This window comes from Mus musculus, chromosome 1 (assembly GCF_000001635.26).
Source record: "Mus musculus strain C57BL/6J chromosome 1, GRCm38.p6 C57BL/6J".
NCBI lineage: Eukaryota > Metazoa > Chordata > Mammalia > Rodentia > Muridae > Mus > Mus musculus.
The window spans coordinates 63,047,469-63,072,744 of record NC_000067.6 but is presented as its reverse complement, the minus strand read 5'-3'; the positions used below and the strand labels follow the sequence as shown (position 1 = coordinate 63,072,744).

Genomic DNA, 25,276 nt, shown 5'->3' with positions numbered 1-25,276 from the left:
TAGTTACCTCTCCTCAGCTTCATACATCCAACTTCCTCAAGTCCAGGTCTAAATAGTCTTCTGTAACTGACTCTATCCCAGAGTTCCCCTCTCTCTGTGGGATGTCCCACCTTCTGATCTTGCCTCAGCTTATTGGCCATCAGATTTTTATTGACAGGCGATGCTTGGATACAGTACACAAGAGATTCTTCCTACATCATATACCTGTAATTCCAGCACTGTGTGCCAGGACCTGCTGGTCATGAACTCAAGTCCAGCCAGCTGGTTAAGAGCATATCCTAAACAAACAAACCCTGCACAAAACAAAAAGATCTGTACCCAGTTTTTCTTCTTAGAAATATATCATGGCCATTCTCCTTAATTCATTTGAAAATACAGTTTAATAGCGTTTGTATAGTGTGTTAAAAATCTAAATACTAAAAATCACTTATGCTATTTTGATGAAGGAAATTTTATAATAATTAAGTTATGTATTTTCTGATAACCTCTCCTGGCCTCCTTGGACATCAGGCATGCACATGGTGAATAGACATACATGCAGACAAAACACTGAGACAGGGTTTCTCTGTATAGCCCTGGCTGTCCTGGAACTCTCTCTGTAGACCAGGCTGGCCTCGAACTCAGAAATCCGCCTGCCTCTGCCTCCCAAGTGCAGGGATTAAAGGCGTGTGACATCACTGCCCGGCGGAGGCCTATTCTCTATTTGATAGTTGACTCAGTTCAACAGTTGTTTCCTAATGCTTTATGATAATGTCTGTTCACTGCATAATATCAGTAGAAATTATATCTGCAGCATAACTCAGTTATGTTAGTAGGCTTTGTATACCTCAGTCAGCTCTAATATATGATAATGATCTTGTCAAAGGTGTAAGGGTCTGTACAATGAGTTTGAGGCAATCTGGTACTGTTAAAAACTGCATCTTACTTTTCCTTTTGAGTAGTTCACCCCGGTATCACAGTGCACTGGGAGCCATGCCTCCAGCCTTTTCTCTGACTAATAAGTTGTTTTCAGAACACCTCCCAAACCAACCAGTGGTTTTTGTTTTTTTTAAAAGTTAATGATGTGTTACCAAATAATAAAATACCAAGTTGAATTGCTGGGGAATGTAGCTTAGTAGTTGAGTATTTGACCAGAAAGTGAGAGGTTCTAAGTTCAAGTCCCAGTGCTGGCAAACAAAACAGACAAACAAACCAAAGAGTACCTCTCCAGATGGTTCCCTACAGCCTTCACATTGACTTAATGTCACTTTGTCACCCATGATTAATGACACATTAATAATTCTCTTCGTTTTATTAGTGCTATTTGGATAATATTGTATTTAATACCATAGTGATTGTAACTCATCCATAGAGATAATAAAATTCTGACTTTGGATTTATGAAACAGATTGCTAAACTGAGAGAGGGAGAGGGAGAGGAAGAGAGATTGCTGCAAATTTGTAATCCCAGAATTTAGGAAGTAGGCTCAGGAATTCAGTCATTATTATTTATTTTTTTATTTTTTTGGTTTTTCAAGACAGGGTTTCTCTGTGTAGCCCTGGCTGTCTTGGAACTCACTCTGTAGATCAGGCTGGCCTCGAACTCAGAAATCTGCCTGCATCTGCCTCCTGAGTGCTGGGGTTAAAGGCATGTACCACCACTACCTGGCGAATTCAGTCATTCTTAGCTACATAGCGAGCTTACTTAAGACCAGCCTGAGTTACATGAGACTATTTTGTTTGTTTTAATAAAAGAAAAGAAAGAAACAAGGAAATATATTGCACACTGGGCTTGGTAGATAGCTCAGCAGATTATTAAAGTGTTCAGTGAAATTATTTTTTTTTTATATTGAGTACCATGTGGTATAAAATCTAGACCAAGCAATTTGGGGCATAGCTGCTAATATAATACAGCTTTCCTTATGAAAAATTGTACATTTTTTGTAGGCTAACATTGATAGTATAAACATCTTTCCTTGGGGTAGTGGGAAATATATTGTCAAGATGAGATGAAGTTGTGGGTTGGTCATTGACGATTTGTCTGAATGCTCATGGTATTTAGCATCAATCCCAGCACCAACAAAAGAAAAGAAATTTAATATTCTTTTGTTTGTTTGTTTGTTTGTTTGTTCTGAGACAGGGTCTCACTTTGTAGCTTTGACTAGCCTGGAATTCTTTATATAAACCAGGCTGGCCTCAAATTTAAGAACCAGCAAGATGACTTAGTAGGTAAAGGAATCACCTGCTTCTACCTTCTGAGTTCTGGAATTAAAGGCCCTTGCCACTCTTCCCAGCAAGATACTAGGATATTAGAAATGCCAATCATCCACTTTTCTACCTTTGTAAAGTCTTTTTCTACTCTTAAATTTGCATTCTAGTGCATGCGTGTATGTGTGTGGGGGGGCCAAATTTCAACTATGAGTTCTCTTCTTTTACCATGTATGTTTTAGGGATCAAACTCAGACTCTAGATTTGGGGCAAGCACGTTTACCTAATCTTGCTGGTCCTTAGAAGTCTTTGTGTTTTGAGAGAGTCTCGTAGCCAGAGCTGCCCTGAGTTCCCTCTCCTCCTGCTGCCATCACTTTTCTAGTGCTACTGCTATAACCTTGCCTCCCAGTGTCTGCTTTATGTAGAGCCTAATGCAGACATTGCTTACAGACGAGATAGAAGTTTAAATGCTTATATAACAAGAGATCTAAGTTAAGATAGTATTCAGATGTGAATCATAGAATTGCAAAACTTAGCAAGCCTTATAAGTATTTCAAAGTGAACATATATTGAAGGCTATATGTAAGAGGAATGTATGAAGGATGTATGAAGCTTAAACTATTTCAGAATATTCACATCCCCTTTCCCATTTGACACTAAGGTGGTTGTAAAAATAAATTTTATTTACCTGATATAGTTGCTGTCTCCAAGGCTTATTGCCTTGGTCTGCTAACCTGTACCTAGTCCTGGAAGCTGCTGGCCTCTGTACAATCTTATCTAGGCCTAGAATGTTTTCAGCCTCTGAGACTTACTGCTGAATAAACTTAAACTTTCTAGTTCTCTTTGAACTCTGGGGGATTGGTTCAACTCAGCTGGCTGGCTCAAAGCTCTTCTCCAAGCTGACTGATTCAAACTGGCTTCTCTCAGCTTCTGCCTGAATTGTTCTACTTGACCTCATACCAACTTTGACAATCTTCTCTGGTTCCTTCTCATTCTCTGGCTTGTTGTGTCTTCACCTGTGTCTAACTTGTACTCTCTTTAAGCTGTCTCTACAACTGTCCCAGGAAAACTACCCTCTCCTTTTTCCTCTCTCTGCTCTGTTCTCTGTTAAGTAGCCTCTCTTTTCTCTTTGTCTCTTGAGAGTTGGGCATATCCTATTCTGTCAAATCTTTTTCTGATTCTTCAGTTTGTCTGCTACTCAATTAGATATCACTTTCAAATATGGATGCTTCCTTCTACAATTTAACTTTACCTTCATTGTTTGGGATTAAAGGTATGTACTAAGGGTGTCTGTATTCTAGCCATGTTGCTAGATTAAAATCCCTCTACAGGTGTCTTTGCAGACTTACTGTTCATTAGCACTAGGTATCCAAATAGTTCTGATGATAAGAGTAGAGACTGATAACTAGCTCAACTGATTACTGTGTACCCCCCTCTCCCAGTTCTTCATGAATGGTAAAGGTGTGTCAGATCTCTTCTCAGGCAGTCCTGCCAGCTAAAGGTGCTTACTGTCTCTGCTTTTTAAGTGAGGAAGTCAGTGAGGCTTAAGAGAATCTGTGTAAATTGTCACAGAGTGAAGAAGGTCTATCTGTTTCTGGGTCTTCACTGCACATCATGGCTTATCCTTGTGATCCCATCACTGGGGAGTTTGAAACAGGATTGCTGTGAGTTTGAGACCAGTCTGTGTTGGATAGTGCTTTCTAGGTTAGCCTGAGCTACATAAAGAGACCCTGTCCCCAAAAGCCAAAACAAAACAAAAAAAAAAAAAAAAAAACAAGATAGATGGTCTAATCCCAGCACTCAGGAGGTAAGAGCAGTAAGCCAAGAGAAACACAAATGACCAGATAGGTGTATGTGAAAACCGCTGTGATATAGCTATTTGCCTTGAAAGTTACTTGGTCAGTAAAATAACACATTTGACAATTGTAATACCTGCTGACGTTACTGCATATTTGTGTTTTAATAACGGTGTATAGTAAAGATAGAGTGTATATGTTCAAGAAAATTATCCTGGGGGCCATGGAGATGGGCAGTGGGTAATGGTGCTTGCCACCCAACCCAGTGACCTGTGTTTGATCCCCAGAACCTACATGGAAGAGGAGAGAACCAACTCCCTGGAGTTGTTCTGACTTTCACAGGCTTGCTGTGGCTATGTTCATGGATGCACACACATATAAATAATAAGATAGTGAGATCAACATTAAAAAAAAATTACCCTGAATTGTTAGAGCATTTAAAATGAATTTTGTATTTTTCTGTCCCTAGCCTTCGCCAGACCAAGTTGAAGGAGGTGGAGCCAGCAGCATGTAGTGGAACAGTGAAGGGCGAACAGTGCACAAAGCAGGCCCTTCCCTTCACCAGACACTGTTTCCAGCGTATCCTTTTCACGGCAATAAGCAGCCATTGAAGGTACTAAGCCCTTGGGGGACACGTGCTGTTTTTGTTGTTTTGTTTTGTTTTGTTTTTTCAAGACAGAAGATTTCACTGTCAATCTTAGACAGGCTGGCCTAGAACTCTCAAGAGATCCACCTACTTCTGTCCTACAACACTGCCACCAGACTGGGAGTAGAACAGAGTCTTCTGCACGCTAGGCAAATGCTCTCCCACAGTACATCATTGTAAAATCTAATGGGTGCTCCCTGCCTTGATTCTTTTTGAAGTAGAACTTCACCATAGAGTTGAGGTTGGTCTCAAACTCATGATTCTCCTGCCTCAGTGTCCTCACTGTTGAGATTCCTGGTGTACACCACCACCATGTCTGGCCATAAAACTTGTAAACTAAAAGCTATTTCATGTTCAGAATAATGTTTTTTTTTTCAAGATTTACTTATTATATGTAAGTACACTGTAGCTGTCTTCAGATGCACCAGAAGAGGGCATCAGATCTCATTACAGATGGTTGTAAGCCACCATGTGATTGCTGGGATTTGAACTCAGGATCTCTGGAAGAGCAGCCAGTGCTCTTAACCCCTGAGCCATCTCTTCAGCCCTCAGAATAATTTTTATATAATTTCTAATTTCATAGAGTCCTGAATCAGCTCCTGATTATGTCATTGTATATTTTATTTCATTACACTGAATTTGGAAAGGAGAGACTCTGAGCACATCAACTGTGTTATTTTGCTGTCTCACAAGTGGAGAAGGGACAGGCATCTCATTCTAGCTGAGGATCTGTGCCAGAGTGAGAGGTTGGACTTCTATGCAGAGCTGATTTGCAATCTTCATTTTGTATTTATTTGTTTGAGATATAGTAAAATAGGCTATAACCTCACCATGTCACTATGTAACCCTAGCTGTCCTGAAACTTGATTAACCTTCCCAGTTATTGGAATTACAAGTCTGTAACAGTGAATCAGGATGAATGTGTTCCTCTTTCCTTCCTTCCTCCTTTCTTTCCTAGAGACAGGGTCTCCTCATGCCTCCCAGATTGGCTTCCCACTCTGAGGCTCGGTGACCTCCAGATCCTCTCACAGCCGGCTCCTACACTTGCATCTCTGCCCTCCTTCCTGTCCTTCACATTGAGTCTTCCCAGGCAGTTTAGTTTATTTATATATAACCAATCTAAACCAGAAGGGAAACCCACATAGACTTTCTAAATAGGATATAAATCTGTGTGTGTGTGGAGTGGGAGGGGGGGGACAGGGGTGGTACTGGAAATTGAATGGAAGGTCTCATGCTGCGTTCAGGCTTGCTGACAAGCCCTGCCCTCAGCCCAGAGGTCAAACATGGAATGGTTCAGCAGCTAAAAGATGAACCTTTCTTTGTCTTCTTTTTTTTCCCCAAAAATATTTATTTATTTATTTACTATATGTAAGTACACTGTAGCTGTCTTCAGACACCCCAGAAGAGGAAGGTTGTGAGCCACCATGTGGTTGCTGGGATTTGAACCCGGGACCTTCAGAAGAGCAGTCAGTGCTCTTAACCTCTGAGCCATCTCTCCAGCCCTTTCTTTGTCTTCTTATTTATTTATTTTTTTTGATTGGTCTTTTAAGGTGGTCTTACTCTATAGTCATGAGTTTAAGGCTAGCTTAGGCCATATATATAGCAAGACTCTATCTAAAAAACAACAAAACAAAAGGCCCCAGACATTTCAATTTTCAATAAGACTTTCAAGTTAATTTTTGTCATTAATTTGTGAGTTTTATTTTGATTCTGTAAATGAAAATTTCAACCTTGGACAGGTGGGTTTTTTATTGAAATTTTCATTCTCCTTGGTGAGTAGTCTAAGGGAAAGTTTTCTTTTTAAATGCTAATTTTAGGAGCTGGAGAGGTGGCTCATCAATTAAGAGCACTTGTTCCTGCTATTCAGAAGGACCCGATTTCCATTCCCAGAACTCCCATGGTAGCTTACAGTCATCCATTCCAGTGCGGTTGATACTTGGTGTACTTGTAAGCATTCAGGCCAACACTCAGACACAGAGAAATCAAATACCTAAAAGGAAAGAGTCAGCTCTGATTTTTGGAACAGTCTTTTTAGTAGGGATTTCAGGAAGGTGTTAACAAGAAAATGATATTGCTCACAGAAGTTGATTCCGAGTGGCCATAAAGGAGATTTGCCTGAGAGCCTGTTAGCTAAATAGACTCCATCAGATTTTCCCCCTGTTGAGTTGGTATAGGCAGTGCAGCTTTTGCTTGTAAACCACAAGGAGAGTAACATATTTTATTCAGACACAAAGAGTTAAACGATTTGAGTGTGTTTTCTTCCTGACTGCAAACCCCAGACATCCTCCTGAACCGCTCTCAGCAGCTCTTCTCCAGCTGCACTGCCAAGTTTGCAGACGGACAGCAGTGCTCTGTGCCAGTGTTTGACATTACACACCAGACGCCCCTGTGTGAAGAACATGCCAAAAAGATGGTAAGTTTAGCATTTGCGCCCTGCAGTTGGGGCTTTCAAACTGTTGGTGACTATTTCTGCTAGGAAGTAAGACACTAATGAAGTTCTGGACAAACAGTGCTTTCAGTACTGGAAACACTATGTTGTGTTGCCTTTGCCTAAAACATTTCAAAATGTTGTATTGATCCCTGAATTTGAGGCCCTTTTCATAACAAAACCAAACCCCCAGTGTTTCAAAGAGTACTTAGTACAGTTTGAATATTTCTAATCCAGAAACCTCAAATCTGTGAGGTTCTAAGATGGCATGACACTCAAAAAGTACATGTTTTGGAGCCTTCCAGATTCTGATTTTTAGATCTCTGGGATAAGGATTTTCATATGCAAATTATATCCAAATAATGAAAACCCTCAAAACACTGATGGTCAGTGATTCAGATGAGAAGTTCCAAACTGGGGGTGGGGGTGGGGCTGGGGGTGGGGGGGATGGAGAGCCAGGCAATGGTGGCGCACACCTTTAATCCCAGCACTTGGGAGGCAGAGGCAGGTGGATTTCTGAGTTTGAGGCCAGCCTGGTCTACAGAGTGAGTTCCAGGACAGCCAGGGCTACAACAAAACAAAACAAAACAAAACAAAACAAAACAAAACAAAACAAAACAGAGAAGTACCAAACCTGTTATTACTTAGATAAGATGCTTTTTAAAAATCATCCATCCGTATTCTTTATGTCTCATTCATAAATACACAGTAGTACAAATGTATTTTCTAATACATAGCAGGTTTTATGAACTCCATCTTTGCCTTCAGTTTTGTTTTTTTTATATGCAGTTCTGGGAATGATCTGGATATTTAATAAAGTTTAGGCAAAATACCAAGCCTTTCTATAATTTTGTTGAACTTAATTATTGCTTTTGTTAATGTTGGTCTTGTGAACCCTAATTAATTTAGAATAATTTGGAGGAGAGACACATTTGAATTAGTCAAATATTTGAGTTACGTAATTATTTAAAATGGGGTTGATTTGGGGTGAAGCTGTAGCTTAGCAGTAGAGTATTTGTCTGTCATGAATGGGTTCTGGATTTGATGCCAGCATGGAAAACAAGCCCCTCAGACCTGAGCTATGTTTTCATTTATCAAGCAGTTGTCACAAAATATTGTGCTGTGTGCCTTCTGGACCACAAGGCCAAGGAAGGCAAGTCATACAGTGTTCTCTGAGCATGGTGTAGTTTTAGCATGCCTTGGTATCATGGACCAGGCAACTGGTTTGCAGCTCTGGCTTTGCCATTAGCTAAGGGTACTGTTAGGCAGAGAGGCCGACTTTCTGGTCTGTTCCCTTGTTAACACTCTGGCCTTACTAAGAACTTTTTTGGTTAGTTCGTTTTTAGGATCATGTTTTGAAAAATGTGAATACTGTCTTAGTTAGGGTTTTACTGCTGTAACCAAGGCAACTCTTATAACATTTATTTGGGACTGGCTTACAGGTTCAGAGGTTCAGTCCATTATCACCAAGGTGGGAACATGGCAGCGTCCAGACAGGCATGGTGTAGGAGAAGCTGAGAGTTCTACATCTTCATCTGAAGGCTGCTAGCAGGATACTGGCTTCCAGGCAGCTAGAAGTAGGGTCTTAAAGCCCACACCCACAGTGACACACTTACTCCAACAAAGCCACACCTCCCAACAGTGCCACTCCCTGGGCCAAGCAAACCATCACAAATACTAAACTTCATATAGAAATGTTGGATTTATTTTCCTTCTAGATTTTTAAGACTAGAGGTTCTCTGTGTAACCCTGGCTGACCTAGAACTTGATCTGTAGATTAGTTGGCCTCAGACTCACAGAGATTCTCCCTCTTCTGCCTCCCAAGTACTTACTTTTCTATTTAATTAAAATACATTTAAAATGAGGGCATTTTTCTTACTTTATTCAGGTTTTATATGAATGCAGAATAATTTTCTGGGTTTTGTTGTTCCTGTTTTGAGGCAGGGTTTCACCCTAGCTCAAGCTGGCCTAGAACTCATAAATGATGTGCCTTAGCTATCCCTGAGTGTTAAGATTACAGGTGTGAGAGCCACCACACCCAGCTTTCTATATGCTTTTGTGTATGCATATACCTGTTCATGTGTATGTGCTCTTGCATGTGTAGATGCCAGATTTATGTTGGCTGTCTTTCTCAGTTCTTCTCACCCTTAGTTTTTGAGACAGCTTCTCTTGCTGAACCTGGAACTCACTGATTAGCTTAACTGACTGCTCAGCCAAGTCGAGAGATATGCAAGTCTCTGCCTTCCCAACGTATCGCCTTGGCATCCACCCGTTCATCCCTCTATAGGTAGCAGGCTGGCTCATCTCTTAACACGTTTGTCATGTTTCCTCCTTAAAAGTGACTTCTCCAGATGGAAAGAAAAAGAAGGAAAAGTCTCACTGCCTATTAAAGTTTAAAATCAGCATATTCAGAATCGTGTATTAGAGCTCCTCTACCAGTTAACTTGTCAGTTTGTCCTTGTTTCTTTTGGCCTACGATGACCTTATCTGTCCATGCCTTTAAAATCTGTTACTCATTTCTGAGTGTTGTATTTATGTCTCATTTGTGTGTTGGCTTTGCTGGAGATCAACCCTAGACTTGCACATACTAGGTGCTGTTCCACCATTGCAGTATATCTGGGGTTGGGTGGGGGGAGAGTGGCCAAAGGGAGAGATTAATATGAATTGTGAATTAAGTTAAAAGTTTTGTTTATTTATTATATATAGTTTTAGGCATTATATATAGTATTAAGAGAATATTTTTGATAGTTAAGTTTTTCCCAGATAATCTTAGGGTTTTTAGATAATTATTTAACTTTATATTATGTGTATGAGTGTTTCTCACACTTACCTATAGGGACTACGTGAATGTTTTGTGCCTGTGAATGTTAGGAGAGGGTGTCAGTTCCCTTGGATTGGAGTTACAGACAGGTGTGAACTGCCATGTGGGTGCTGGGAACGGGACCCTGATCCTCCGAAGAGCAGCCTGTGCTCTTAACCACCAAGACTTATTATCTTTAGCCCTAGATACATTTATTTTGACTGGTATACAAAAATTATCATTAGAATGATGTGATGTTTCCATCTTATACAATATTTAAATTGGGTGAAACATATCTTTCAAATACTTAACTCTCTCCTTTTTTTTTTGAGGCAGGGTCTTGTATAGCCCAGGTTGCCTGTCCTGTTGCTGCCTTCTGGTTCATGGCCTAGATTACTGGTGTGTACCACCACACCTGGTTTTGTGTGGTACTGGCTCCAGCTCAGGGCCCTGCACATGCTGGGCAGGCAGTATACTGCAGCCCCAACTCCTCATTGCTTTGTAGTAAAACTTTAAGCTTTCTTCTGGTCTTGAAGTATGTAGAGGATGGCCATCCACCAGTCACCTGGCTGCGCACTAACATACCAGGAGTCTGGGTGGAGAAGGTTCTTAAAAGTGTTCTATTCATTTCAAAGGATAATTTCCTGAGAGGAGATAACTCCCGTAAAGTTCAGCACCAGCAACAGAGGAAACCTAGGAAAAAAACGAAGCCCCCTGCACTTACCAAAAAACACAAGAAGAAGAGACGGCGTGGACCTCGTCGGCCCCAGAAGCCCATCCCCCCTGCAGTGCCCCAAGGGAACCTCAGCATGCCCACCAGCGTCTCACTGCCAGTGGAGGCCTCACAGATGCGGTGAGTGGTGGCAGCCGTGGGGCTGCATGGTCTGCTCTCACAGCAGCTGCCCTCTGTGCTCCTGATGCTACTAACCCACCACAGCCCCTGAGCATCTCAGCTTAAAACCCTTTGAACAGTGGCATGTACAGATTTTACCAGTGTCTGACTAAGTTTTTGTTAACATTTATCAATGTCAGTTTCTTATTATAGCAAAGAAAATAGATGCTGAAATTGATAATTTAACTTTATTCACTCAGGTTCTTCTGTTTTAACTAAAATTACACATGTTAAAATAGAAGTATTTAATTAGAAATATGAGTTTTTTAAATTTTGGCAGACAAACATTTTGATTGAATGAATTTCAGTTAATTCTTGTCCATTTATTTCATTTTTAAAGTTATTATTTTGATCAGATTTGAAATTTTACTAAAACATAGATATACTCAATAGTGATTCATTTTACTAATTTGCAGTGGAAGTATACTCTAGTAATGATGGTCTAAATTATGGGTAAAGGCCGTAGGAATTCATGCCTACAGAGAGTGAGGCGTGTCTTTCTGCAATGCCCTGTCTTCAAATTTCCTTCTCATAAAGTGAAGGAAAAAATTTTTGAGACCTGTATATTCCCAGACATCCTCACCTCACTGTGCAGCTGAAGGTGAGCTCAACTTCTGACTCTCTAGCCTTCTGTACCCAAGTGTGGGGTCATGGGCACGTGCCACTACCAGCTTGGAAGGAGTTGCCATCTCCTGTTTGTACTGAATGCTTAGAGCATCTAAGGGGCGTTGGCTGATCCCTGAGGGAGGTGCACTGCGTGTGGGTGTCTGGGGACTAGCCGCCCTGTCTCCCTCCGCAGAAGCCCATCCACGCCCGAGCTGAGTGCTGATGAGTTGCCGGATGACATTGCCAACGAGATCACCGACATCCCGCACGACCTGGAACTGAACCAGGAGGACTTTGCTGATGTCCTGCCTCGGCTGCCGGATGATCTACAAGACTTTGATTTTTTTGAAGGTATGGTCAGTGTTTTACTTAGGAACTGATCTAGACATGGTTCATGAGAAGAGAAGTGAGTTTTATTTTTGGGTTTTTAAGACAGACTCTTTCCACATAATTGAGGCTGTGAACTCCCAATTCTTCTGTTACAGCTCTGGCATACTGGAATTATGCCCAGTGTCACTGAAACCATCCTAGAGATAATAGTAATGATAATAATTATTATTGCTGTGTGTGACCTGTGTGCGATTGTGCACAAGCATGCGTGAATGTGGAGGGTAGGGGACAGTACTCTCCTCCCGTCCTTACATGGGCTCCAGGCTCAGACTGTTAGGCCCGTGTGGCATGTACCTTCACCCACTAGCCCATCTTACTGGCCATTTCACTATTATTATTTTTTTAATACAATAGCCTTTTGCAGCATATCTGAAATGTTTTCCCTGATATAACATTCCTGTCACTATAAATAGAAGAAACAAACATCCCTCAAGCTGTTTTCCTTTCAGAAATTGGGCAGTATGGAATTTAGTTACTCATACTAGATACTTAGTGTACTGATACTTTAATAGCTATAGAATTTTGTTCCATTAAAATGAGTAATTTTCCTTAATGTTTTGACAGTGCTATTTAATATATTTTTTATTTGTAAAGAAAAGTTTATTAGAGTCTTTTTACAGCTTGACCTGTCTTTGGAGCCTGGCATGGTGACACAAGTCTGTATCCCAGCACTTGCGTACTTTGTAAGGTAACTCAAGGACCGAGAGATGGTTAAGAGCACTTGCCTCTGTTGCCTAGGACCCTTTTGGTGTCCTTATCAGGTTGTTCACTACAGCTTTCAGGGATCTAACATCCCCTTCTGGACACCACAGATATTGTACTCGTCAACAAGCATACATAGATCATAATTAGAAAGAGTAACTCTTAGAAAAGAAGAAGAAAGCTAACTTATGAAGGAAATTGAGAGTTTCCCATTATTTTTTGTTCTCATTTCTAGTTGGAAGAATCTAGGTACAGACAAAGTAATATTTACCTGTCTTGTTCTATACAGCCTTCATTTCTTTAGGTTAATGATACTAATATTATTATAAGTGAAAAATATGTATAATCAAATGGACATTGAACTTTTAATTGGCAGCCTTTAGACTTCCTAAGAAATTAATGCTCTGAGGGCTGGCGAGACTGCTTAGTTGAGCGTGTGCACTCTCCCAGAGGACCCAAGCTCAATTCCTAGCACCCATACTGGCAACTCACTACTGTTTGCACCTCCAGCCCCAAGATCAACATCATGGCCTCCGTAGGCACCTGTACACGTGTGACCAAAGTTCATGCAGACACAAGACTATTCATAAATAAACAAAAGAACTTAGCAGAGCCAGGAATGGTAGCACACACCTTTAACCTTGGCACTTGGTAAGCAGAGACAGGCAGATCTCTATGAGTTTGAGGCCAGCCAAGTCTACATAGCAAAATTGTGTCTGAAAACAAACAAACAAACAAACAAAACAAGACACTCCACACGGTAGATATCTAGCCATACATAAATAAGATGGTAGTTAAAATCCCAGGAGAATTGATGGATCAATATTTCATTGTCCTGCAGATCAATATTTCATTTTCTTCTAATCCCATCTCAAGAAACGTTTCTTTTCACAAAGGATTCTTTTTTTCTTTTGATATAGGGTCTCACTATGGAGCCCTGGCTGGCCTGGAACTCACTCTGTAGACCAGGCTGGCCTGGAACTCAGAGATCCATCTGTTCTGGCCTCCTAAGTGCTAGGATTATAGGTGTGCACCACCAATTCTGGCGAGAAGGACCCTTGTGAAAGGATAGTGTGAGATATTCAGATATGTGGTGTTTGCTGTATAAGTTGCCTGTGAGCTCTACTGACTCTAACGGCTTTGGTTGATGCAGGAAAGAACGGAGACCTCCTCCCGACCACAGAAGAAGCCGAAGAGCTCGAGCGGGCCTTGCAAGCTGTAACTTCTCTCGAGTGCCTGAGTACAATTGGGGTACTTTCCCAGTCAGACGGTGTGCCCGTTCAGGGGTTGTCAGATAGAGGAATGGGGGTGTTCTCCACGGGTACTGATGCTTCGGGAATCCAGTCCTTGAGTCGAGAAGTAAACACGGACCTAGGGGAGCTACTGAATGGACGTATAGTGCACGATAGCTTTTCTAGTCTGGAGCTGGACGAGAACCTACTCCATTCTGCTCCTCTGTCCAGCCCACCCACAGCCCTGGCAGGGCAGATCCAGGGGCAGTTCTCTGCCCCAGCCAGCGCTGGCCTTACTTCTGCCACTCTGCTCAGCCAGAGTGCGCTTGGGGAGAGAGCCTTCCCAGGACAGTTTCATGGCCTTCATGATGGCAGCCATGCCTCCCAGAGGCCACATCCTGCCCAGCTGCTGAGCAAGGCAGACGACCTTATCACCTCACGACAGCAATACAGCAGTGATCATTCACACTCCTCACCCCATGGAAGCCATTATGATAGCGAGCACGTGCCGTCGCCCTACAGTGACCATATCACCTCTCCCCACACATCTTACTCTGGTGATAATATGGCAGCTACCTTTTCGGCAGAGATGCCCATCATGGCGCAGCACTTGCTCCCCACACAGCTCGAGGTGCCACTTGGAGGAGTGGTCAACCCCAGAACTCACTGGGGGAATCTCCCCGTCAACCTTGGCGACCCCTCTGCATTTAGCAACCTCCTTGGCGCGGACGGACACCTTCTTTCCACTTCCCTCTCCACGCCACCCACCACGTCCAACTCAGAGACCACACAGCCTGCCTTCGCCACCGTTACCCCAAGCAGTTCCAGTGTGCTTCCGGGGTTACCCCAGACCAGCTTCAGTGGCATGGGGCCTTCTGCTGAACTAATGGCCTCCACCTCTCCGAAGCAGCAACTCCCGCAGTTCAGTGCAGCCTTCGGCCACCAGCTGAGTTCTCACAGTGGCATTCCTAAGGACCTGCAGCCCAGCCACAGCTCCATAGCCCCTCCTACAGGGTTCACTGCAACAGGTGCCACGGCTACAAGTACCAACAATGCATCGCCCCCCTTCCCCAGCCCTAACTGAGCGCGTCTGTACTGGCAGGCAAGTGGAACCCGGTGTTTTCTCTTTGTTTCCTCTTTTACATCCCTCTCCCCGTTTCCTACAGAAGATTTAAAAATGACATGGGGATTAGAGGGACACCCCTTCCCGGTTAACTGGTGGCCGTGCAGTGGACCTGGCGTCAGTGTTCACGCGTGCTCCTTAGCACTGGTGCTCATTCCCTCCCGGCGGGTCCGCTCGGCCTGGCGGGCTTTTTGGTGGCTCAGCACAGTGACTGGGTAGGATTGATTATTTTATTTTAATTTTAATTTTAATTTTTTTTATTTCAGCAAGTCCTAGAAGTGGAAGATACCTCAGATTACCAGTGCCCTTTACTGTCTCCTAGTGTTGAGAAAATGCTTCCCATTCTCTAGCCAGGTTTCCATAGGCTGTTGTGGATGGAGTGGTCCTGTTGAGACCCTGTGTAGCAGGTGGTGTGGGGACACAAATCGAAGCTCTGACCAACTGCCAAACACCACAGGGAGGCTAGGATGCCCTTCCTAATTAGGATCTGTTAGCTGGAAAGAACACAGTCTCTCAACTGCCTGTGCCTGCTTGTTCACCCTGTGTGTGTTGTGTGCAGTGCAGTAGCTCTCTCCTTGTGGCTTGTCTTTCCTCACTCCCAGAATAAGCATAAGGCTCGTCCCGCTCCTTCTGTCTCATACCTAGCAAGGTTTATCCTTCTTTCCTACTGAGTTGACTAAAGCATCTTGAACAGAGAGGGGTGGTCTCAGAGTGAAGCACCTTGCTCACTAAGATCAGCCTGTGAGGAAAGGAGCTCCAGGAGTCTGAGCTCATGTCAGAATAGGGAGTGCCATCACCCCCCCCCCCCCCCTTCTTCCTTGTGCATTTGTTTCAGAATTCCCCACTCATGGAACACATTTGTAGGTAGTAATGAAAGAAAATGGTTTGGTATGCAAAAGCACGCTAAACCAGATAGATTTGAAAGCTGACGCTAGGCCTGTTTGGTCCATCATTGGCTCCTAGTTTTTACATGTTTACAGTTGTGATTCTTTGGTGAGATTTGTGAACTGTGGAGGACACGTGTAGAATCCATGTACCAGTTGTGAAGTGATGTGTAATATCGGAAGGACACACATTTTAACAGTTCTTTCAAAGCAGAATTTGGAAATTAGACATAATTTGACTTACCTTAGGTACTTTTAAAATAATTTAAGTACTTAGGATAAAGTAAAATTGGAATTTTTTTTTTTTTTAAGTGTACCAAGGTTTGGGGTAAAACTCTTTTTGGGTAGTGCAGTAAGTTGGTGGCTGTGGACTGGTGTGAGGGGTTTCCTCTTGCCTGCCCACCTGCCTTCCCCTCCCAGAGCAGGGTGCAGCTTCGTGCTCTGCCTGGCTTTGCTGATGGGTCCCTGTCCTTTCATGTACCATTAGGTGTTCATACCTGAGCTCAACCTAATTTACATATGTATATTTTTAAAAGTAAGGCAACATATCTCCAAATGATGTGGTACAGTAATTCTTTTGTCAGGGACTGTCTGATCCTAACTCCTTCCTGCTAGGTAAAGGTTGGGATGTATTTTCCAACTTCTGCTGTGTGTGTTCTTCATGCCATGCTACGTCTAACCAGGCCCTTCTGTTGAAGGCTTTTCGTTCTCTGCCTTGTGAAGGAATGATGGTGATCAGCAGGCATTCTGTAGATACTACGTGCCTGAGCTTTTGGAGGGGAAGTGCCACATGAAATCATGATATGCCCTATTTTGTATTTACTGAGGTTGGGGAGGCAAAATATGTTTGTATTTACTTTTTTCCTTAAAAATCATGTTAATTAATTGCAACATTTATTTTTAATAGCTTTGCCTCTTTTGCATATTGAGAAATTTTTAAATTATAAATTATGTCACAAAGCAAAATTATGTTTGGTGTCACCATGCACTTCTTTTCTGGACTGTGAGAACAGCCTTTTGACTGCTGGACCTGTGAGCCCACGTCAGTAGGTTTCTTACTTTAGTACGCTGTGATGGGGTGAGAGTGAGTGGTTGCCTCACCTCAAAAGTGTCATTTTCTCTGCTAGGCTGTTCTCACCACCCACTAGAGTCATCATTAGATAACTGTATTCCCAGAAAATGCATTTTGTCTCCAGTGTGCATCAACTGAAGACTGTAGCAGAGCCGCACTCGGACTTCTCCTTATCAGCTCTTCTTTGCCAGGGAGAGGAGAGTCAGGAGTAGTCAATTTGGACTGTTATTGGCTATGTGTCCCTATATTAGCTGCTGAAAATTGTTTAGTTGTCAAAACTGAGTTTGCAGTAGGTTGCACCTTTTATTGTTTGCAATTTTCTGTTTTATGTGCATTTAAAAGCCCTTCTTTGCTTTCGAGTGAGGAGGCATGAACTGATCAGGAATGTTGCCAGCTACAGCTTCACGCCAAAAATATTGAGTAAGCTCCCTTTTGTTTAGATGCCCATGATGGCTTCTGAAGGAATACTGATAGCAGAGCGAATGAGTAGCAAAAGCACACTCCCTTCTGTTTTAGAGCAGACAGCCAAGCCTATCATTTGCTTTTTTTCTAGCTTTTTTTGTGAGCCCCCTGTTGGGAGATTATCTGTCTCTAAGCCCAGAGGTGTTTGTCCACTTTGTTACAACTCTAGTTGCTGAAACAATTCTAGTCTCTCAATAGTAGGTGGGTATTAATATGCAAAGAAAAATTCAGCATCTTTTATAATGCTTATATGAGATCATAGCACTTATGGTAAGGCAATACTGGAATCAAAAACAAACCCTACACAGATCCTGATGGGGTAGAAGCTAGTTTTAGTGTAGTGCTCAGTGCGCGAGAGACAGTAACAAAGAAGGCTCCCTCTGTCTCTGCAGGTTTCTGGGACCATTTATAAAGGCCAGTTCGTTGTGTTACTGTGATTTACCTTGGAAGTTGCTGCAGTTAGTGACTGCATATGTGCTCTGAGGATATGAATGTCAGCAACTGTAATCTCTGGTGCCTGAAGGGAAGATGGGCTCCTTTAATTGTTGATGTTATTTTAGTAATAATACTCAAGACACTTTTTTTTTTTCTTCTGTAAAAATGGCTTAGCAATTTTCACACCTGGGTAGGTTACACAGCTAGGGAACAATTCAGGACAATAAGTGGCAGTTACAAGTAGCCCAGCAAGTGATAGACTATGCAATGGACAAATCTTCTAGTTACCATCACATTGCTGAAAAGCAAAGGTGATTTTTCTCTAGTGAGCCTACTGTACGAGGTATTCCTGCTTAGAAATGACAGCAGTTCCCTGTTGGCAGGTAATGTGGTCTGATGCCCCTCTATGAAAAGAGTATGGTTTGATGAGAAGCAGATAGTCATTAGAGATGGAGTTGAGAAGTGATCATTTTATGTTGTCAAATAACTATTTATAAGTTTAATCTCTTAAAGTAAACCAGACTCTCGACTAAAGGTCAGAAAATCATTCCCTCTGTGAGTCACACTAAAACTCCTCCGAAGCTCACTGTCCACACAGCAAAGTTAGTCCTCTGTGAGGAAGGGGGTCATCTCCCTGCTAGATACAGGTATCCTGAGTGTTGAGTTTCTTTAACCTGAAAGAACAGTTTTCTGTTGGCTTGTTGCATGGCTTCTTATAAGTTGGCATTAGAGTTGAGTCACACTGAGTTGAAACCTTACAGTGTGTTCCTTGAGCCTGGCCTGCCACTGTGCTCTGGCATCCTGGGTGGCGTGGGTGGGTGGGTGGTTGTGGGTGGGCTTCCTCTGCAGTGACTGTCTAAAACCACTGCCTTCTTCTAGCGCAGTTCTCAGCATGGCTCTGCATTGTTTTGACATTGCAGAGTGGGAGTGAGGATATTAACACTAAACTGTTTAATAAATAGGTTTGGAGTTCATTACAATTTTAAAGTATTTACTTTTTAGTCTCCTTTTTAGACTTAAAAAAATTAAACTCTATTCTTTATCTGACATGTGTAGGATAATCTAGCACAGTGGTTTGTTGAATGGTCAACACAATTCTGCAGTGTAATGAGGAAACTTAGAAACATCTTTGGAAGAGAATTTAGTCGGAGTGAATGAATGTTCTCTTGTATTTTTTTTTCTCTATTGCTACCCACATTGGTCTATGGATTCTTCATGTCAAAATTATCTCATGGGAGACAGTCACTCATGAAAAGACATACTGTTTTCCCCCTTTCAACAAATAAAAAAATAACTGACTCTTCCCTGAAATTCATTAAAAAAGAAAAATAATGACTTAAAATTTTGGCTTCTTTAAGCTTTCTTATTATATTCTTGTGGAAACCAAAATCACACTTTAACTAAAGTTGTATTTTAAATGCAATCTTTCAAAATTTTTATAATACGGTGTCTGTGAAAAGCAGAGGCAGATGTTTGCTGGCCAGTGAGTGGAAGGACATTTCTGGGTCTTAGTTCTGCCTCTTGTAGTCCAGTGTCATAGATGCTGCAGCTGTGGGTAAATGTAGGAGCCTGTGGGCTTTCACTCCAGTCTTTATTCTTGGCTAGCTTCCCCTCTGCACTGTGGAAAGGAGCAAGTAAAATTGAGATGTGGCATTTCAGAGATTTGTCGTGACTTTATTTACCCTGTGTTCCTGAGTATCAGGAATGTTTTGAGTGGTTTGAAGAGCAGATCCGATATAATCTCTGGCTGACCTAAGTTAGTCTGAGAAGCAGTCTTCTAAGATAAACAAACGCTGCTTGACTCTTGGTGGCCAGCAGCACAGCATGTTTCCTTTTCTCCCTCCCCTCTGCCTTTTGCACGCTCATCCCCAGTGTTGCAGTGTGCTCGTGCACAAACATGACCACACTCATCTTGGCCCAGGAGTGGTAGGATCTTCTTTTGTTGGTTTTCATTGTTCTTCTTATGTGTTTGTTTGTTTGTTTGTTTGTTTGTTTGTTTGTTTGCTTTTTAAGCTGGGGACCACTGACCTAACTCTATATGCACCCCAAGTTCCCCATGGAAAACGTTTCAACATGCAGGACGGAAGGCACCAGTACAGCTCAAGGCCACACCGTCACTTTCCTTGGGGACTTAGGCTGATTTGCCCCAAATTGACTCCAGCCTGTATCATTTAGTACAGGCGGCTCCCGCGGGTCAATGCTGACACAGTGGAGAGCTTGACACCTGCTGACAGTGTGTGCCTCTGTTCCAAAGGGTTGAATCAGTTCTTCTCAACGGTGATAGCTCTTCTCACTGTCTAGTGTTGAGTATGTCTCAGGGATTCCTTGTGGAAATTAGGGCAGTTTTTAAAATAAAAAACTAGTTTTAAAAGAAACTAAAGGTGACTCCTCATTGATGAGAGCTCCAGAGAGAGAAGCGTTTGCTCTCACAGCCCCGTGGTGTTGCGTCGAGGACTTCTTTCTACGTCAGCTCTCATCTCAGCTTCAGCATACAGAATCCTTTCCCATCATGCACAGCTTTAAAACTTTTATTTAAAAACTTCCTTCCCCAATGAGCTTTCAGAATACTTATTGTAGATTTTAAGAGAAAAGGTATATTAATTTATGCTATTAACATCACCTCATAAATTATAAGTTTTATACTAAAGCTGTATTGAGTGTAATGAATTATGTTGCCTATGTGTTTTAATAGCTTAAAATTATATATGAGCTTCTTTTTATTTTTATTTTTATTTTTATTTTTTGACAAAACAAACTAGTGACGCACCTTTTTACACTGGATCTCTGCCGTGTCAAGGTGTATAGCTGTCCTTTGCTACCTTGCAGATATATAAAGAAAAGGATAACCTGGGGCCTCAAAATGTAGAACACCCTTAGACCGTTTATTATTGTTCATAGAGCTGTTGAGGATCATGTTCTTTAGCACATGATCTGTGGTTTACACTTAAGATGGCTAGACACGTAGTTACAGGGTAAATAGAAGCAAATAGATCAAGTAAAACCCCACTACTGTGGCTGGAATTTGTAAACTTACGTTTCTTAAGACCTCTTTTGTTTCCTATGGATTTATTCTTTAATTTACAGTTTATTCTGTAAGTTGAGAGGTAAAATAGAGAAATTAATAAATCTAGATGTTCTTAGTGTCTCATTCAGGAATGTTTTACCCCCCTCCTCACTAAGGAATTCCCACTGTGACTTAAAAATAGAGGTAAATTACTCGTGTGCATGTATGTGTCTGTGTTTTTACACACATGCAAAAATATACATCGGGGGCAGATGTGTGAGAGATGAATGTGTGCTTGTATAAAAATAGAAAGGTAACCGAATGTATTATAGAGATATGATTTATTTAGCTGAGGGTACTAGAGTTATTTTCCCATTGTTTCTATTTTATAAACATGCCATATTCTTTGCTATATTATGTTCAAAGGCTAGCTCTGATATCACGTGCATTTCCTATTAACTTTTGGATTAACTTATGATGTTTTTAAAGTGACATAAGAAAAAAGCAGATTCTAAGACCAGCCTCGTAGTCATAAGCATAAAAGTGTGTGTGTGTGTGTGTGAGAGAGAGAGAGAGAGAGAGAGAGAGAGAGAGAAACAGACCTAGATAGATAACAGCTCATTTATCTTTTGAAGTGATGGGACCAGAGATTTGTTGAAACATTATGTCTAGTAAATTTTCTTCATATTCCAAGTAATAAAGTAATATGTTTTCTTGGTCAAGTTCAGAAAACATAGGCCTTGGTGAGGAAGCTTTGCAGGGGCTGCTTTTAAGGAGTTGGTGGGCTCCATGTATATTTCAAAGCTGGTATGATTTCAGTTGTTTGCAAAATATGTTTTCAAACTGAATTGTGCCATTGGTAGTGGAGTGGAGCAGCCCAGCTCCGCCCTCTGGCTGTGGGAAAATCCCGCTACCTTCAGTGCTTACCTGAGTCATGTGGAAAAGAAAGACACATTCCTGTCCTGGGAGCTTTGTCAGTCGCTGTGCACTCTTTCCTGGAGCACCTGGTGATCGGAGACAGGCAACGAGAGCCAAGTGCTCCGTCACACTTACTCTACTATGAGAGCTCTATACTTAGATACGCCAGAACAACTCCCAGGAACACACTTGAATTGGCAGTCGTCTCTGGGGCCTCAGTTACTTCATCTTAGGTTCAGACAAAACCCAGGAAAGCTCTCCATGTTGTTTTTTACACTTGTGTTTTTGTAGCATCTCCCTGTTTCATTTACTCTTGCTTTCAGATTTTAACAAATCTACATATTTCTTGTACATATGCATGCAAACGAAAGAAGGGAGTTTGTACTGATGCCATTTCTCCCTTCAGTTGCTGGTTAATGGAATTTGCTAGACTCAATTCCCCCTTATTGAAGGGTGAGAACAGACCCTTGTTTATATCTGTACAGAGATGTGTATATGGGATGTGGTGGCACTTTGCTGAATGTGAACTTGCCTTGTCAATGGAAAGATTGAAAAAGTATTATGTTTATTTATACATTTGTATAAATCTATATATACACGTATGTATATGTGTGTGTATAGATAAAGCTATATACATATATTCCCTAAAAAATGTGTGTGTATAATAGATTAACAGCCTTTGCTAAGCAAGATTATGCATCTGTGGGAAATTCTGGGTTATTCGGCAAGCCAGTGGAAACGACGACAGTGTAGAGAACATTAAGCACGCTGAAATGGGACTCCTTTGGATTACAGTCACAATGACAGATTACATTGGTCACAAATGAATCTTTGTCTGGACTCTTCTTTCTCAGATTTTTGCTAGCTATTCTCTCATTACTTAACAATCACACATCTTTGCCAAGTTGTCTGTTGTCCAAGTGCTGGGCATGTGCAGAGCCACCCCCCTGAGGGCGGCCTTCTGGGCATGTGTGGAGCCACGCCCTGGCCGATGTTCCCCTTTTCCTATTTAGTTCTCTCACTAGACACCTTGGCATGAATATCTCAGCTGTCACTCACAGGCCTTATCAATGACATTTCCCCACAGTATACAGCTTTCAGTAATATTTTCTCTTAAGAATTGGGTAGTCATCAAAAATAAAAAGCCAACATTCAAACAGTTAATTTTCAATTTTTTAACTTAGGTAACTTTGGAGTATTTTACTTACATTGAAAAAACATAATTAATGACTTTATGATTGATATTAGTATTAGGTGTATTTTCACACTTATTATCATTTAAAGAGTTTGATTTGCTTTGTGTTTTAAATATAAATTTCCCATTTGAATTTTAACGAAGTATACAGACTCACATGGAAGCCTCTTGAGTTCTATAACTGACTCATGTTTCTCATGATGAACCACTCTCATGCATTCTTGGGTAATGAATTCTGCTAGATTTCCTTTGACTTTTCTCACAGTTGTGACATTCAGTTTTAACTCTGCTGCAGCTCTCTAGAAAACTTGCACCCTTATATATCGTGCCTTTAAAGCTCTTATGCACACACAGATAGAAGTGTATATATACATGCTGGCGCATGTGTACATACACTTTGGTATATACTCACACAGTATGTCTCCAGGATATATTGTGGGAGTGGACATAGAAATATTCAAAGGCAATGAAATGTTGCTCTCTAGATATATGTATATAAATAGTGTTGATATAACTGTACATACACGTGTATATGTATGAGTTCTATGGCAATCTTTTACATTTAGCAAAATGCTGCCCTACTGGAATATCGCCACTGCAGTGGCACTTGTATGTAATGATTTAAAAGACATTATCAAGAATTATTTAAAGAACATTAAAGGTCTCATCTAAAGACAGCCACACACTATTTATTTAGCTTCCTAGTCCTTTGATTGTTGTGTCTGTATAACTGTAAGGGAGACTGTCATTTTAAGTCACCACCCGTGTAGGAGAGCTGAGATTCACTCGGGTGCTTTGTATCCCTCCCCTCTCTGAAACAGTGATGTACCACAACCCAGCTTGTTTATCTCAGTTTTAAAGCAGTCCTAGTATTGCCATTGGTGTGTGTCATCCACCATGTCCTTGATCAACTTAATTCACCAATTTGCCTCTTCCTTTCATTAATAAATAATGATCGTTTTGATCATTTTGCCTGGGGGAAGCTAACTCCTCTCTTGCTGCAGGGAAATAGATCATCTAGCTGTTGTTCTGCCTTGTTCCAAGTTCACCATGGAAAGAAGATGGTTCTCATAACGCTGTCTTAAGCATAGTTTATTTTGCATTTATTTAAACATCTTACTTTTTTTTTTTTTTGAAAGAACTCTTGAGTTGCACATACTTGGCACAGATTTCTTTCCCACTGCCCTTCCCCACAAGATATCTTTTCATTGGTCCATCAGTTTTCCATACCAAACGCAAGAACATCAAGACGAAACTGTTAACTCCTGTTACTGTCTGTGAGGAGCTGGCGGCAGGTTCTACCTGGAGAATTTAGAGGGAGAGAAAGGTAGCCGGATAATCCTGAACCCTCCTGAGGAAACAGTTCACAGAGTAGCTCCCTGGAAACTGATGTCAGGATCAGCCTTTAACAGCAAGCCTCTTGGCAGAGGGCACTAACTAACCTGCTGCCCCAGTGTAAACTGAAACCAAGTTCCAGTGGGAAATCAAGGGTGGGAGGTAGCCATTGGAAACCAGGAAAGGGCAGGCAGGCTGGACAGTCTAAAACATCTTTTAACAAACTAACTGCACGGTAGCAAGGACTAGCGGGTCGCGTTCTCATCCACCTTGGCACACTGTATGCTCCATATGCCATACATTCAGGACATAGGCAGGAGGACAGCTGCTTAAAGGGGACTTACAAACCAAGCACCTTCTCTCGTGTCTGTGTCACAGCTGCCACTCAGTTCCAGGCATGTACACCGGGGGCAACTTGTTTCTGCAGAGTACAAGGGGGCCGGCAGGCTTTGGAGCGGCCTACCCTTGGCCTTGCCTGTGGTTTCGGTGGGGAGGACACATCTGGGGACATGATGGGGCTTTTGGTTTGTGATTTCCCTTTAAACAGGAAGAGATGGTTCACATTTTCCATATATATATCTCAATGAATGTACTGTATTACTGTTTTAAAAATTTGATGAAATAATAATGGATTGGTCTCCTTTTGTTATCTGGTCTTTGTTTAATTTGTTTAAGGGTTTTTGTATACAAAAGTTTACATTTTTATGTATATTTTTCTTGTGTAAAAACTGATGTAATATGTGTATAAAACACTTGTATGTATTATCTGTATATAGTGTGACAAAATGATTTTTCTTTCTTTCTTTTGGATGTATTAATAAATCTTGCTGTGAAGTAACCTTGCTTTTATTAATTATTTTCTTTACCTGGACAGGGATGGAAACCCCTGATCCAGGGTAAGAACTTCTTCCTGTTTGTTCCTGGTCTCTGAGACAGGGTCCTTCTGCATCCCAGACTGGCCTGCAACTTGGTGTGTGGTCCAGGTTCTCACCTGTATTCTGGGGTTACAGGAATAAGCCACTGTGCCCACCTAGGTTTTATTTTTATGACACTGAAGTTTTACCATGTACCTCTGGATGTCCTGAAACAGTGTATTCAAGTGGGCCTCTGACTCTTGTCACCCAAGTCCAGGGATTACAGATATATGTCATTATACACAGCTTCCTTTTA

At 41.6% G+C, this 25,276-nt stretch overlaps 1 protein-coding gene across 6 annotated transcripts in view; it reads left to right on the top strand.

Moving 5' to 3' along the window:
* Ino80d (INO80 complex subunit D) overlaps positions 1-24,944 on the top strand; it is a 66,467-nt gene extending 41,523 nt beyond the window's left edge. For 3 of the 6 annotated variants that reach the window (NM_001081436.2, NM_001114609.1, XM_030253691.1), the window contains exons 8-12: positions 4,452-4,561; positions 6,908-7,041; positions 10,492-10,709; positions 11,548-11,705; positions 13,600-24,944. In NM_001081436.2, coding sequence (NP_001074905.1) covers positions 4,452-4,561; positions 6,908-7,041; positions 10,492-10,709; positions 11,548-11,705; positions 13,600-14,762 — 1,783 coding nt within the window. In that variant the 3' untranslated portion in view covers positions 14,763-24,944. The remainder of the gene's footprint in view (positions 1-4,451; positions 4,562-6,907; positions 7,042-10,491; positions 10,710-11,547; positions 11,706-13,599) is intronic. The other 3 variants (XM_006495946.3, XM_006495947.3, XM_006495948.3) reach the window with 1 other exon arrangement.
* The last annotated feature ends 332 nt before the right edge of the window (positions 24,945-25,276 follow it).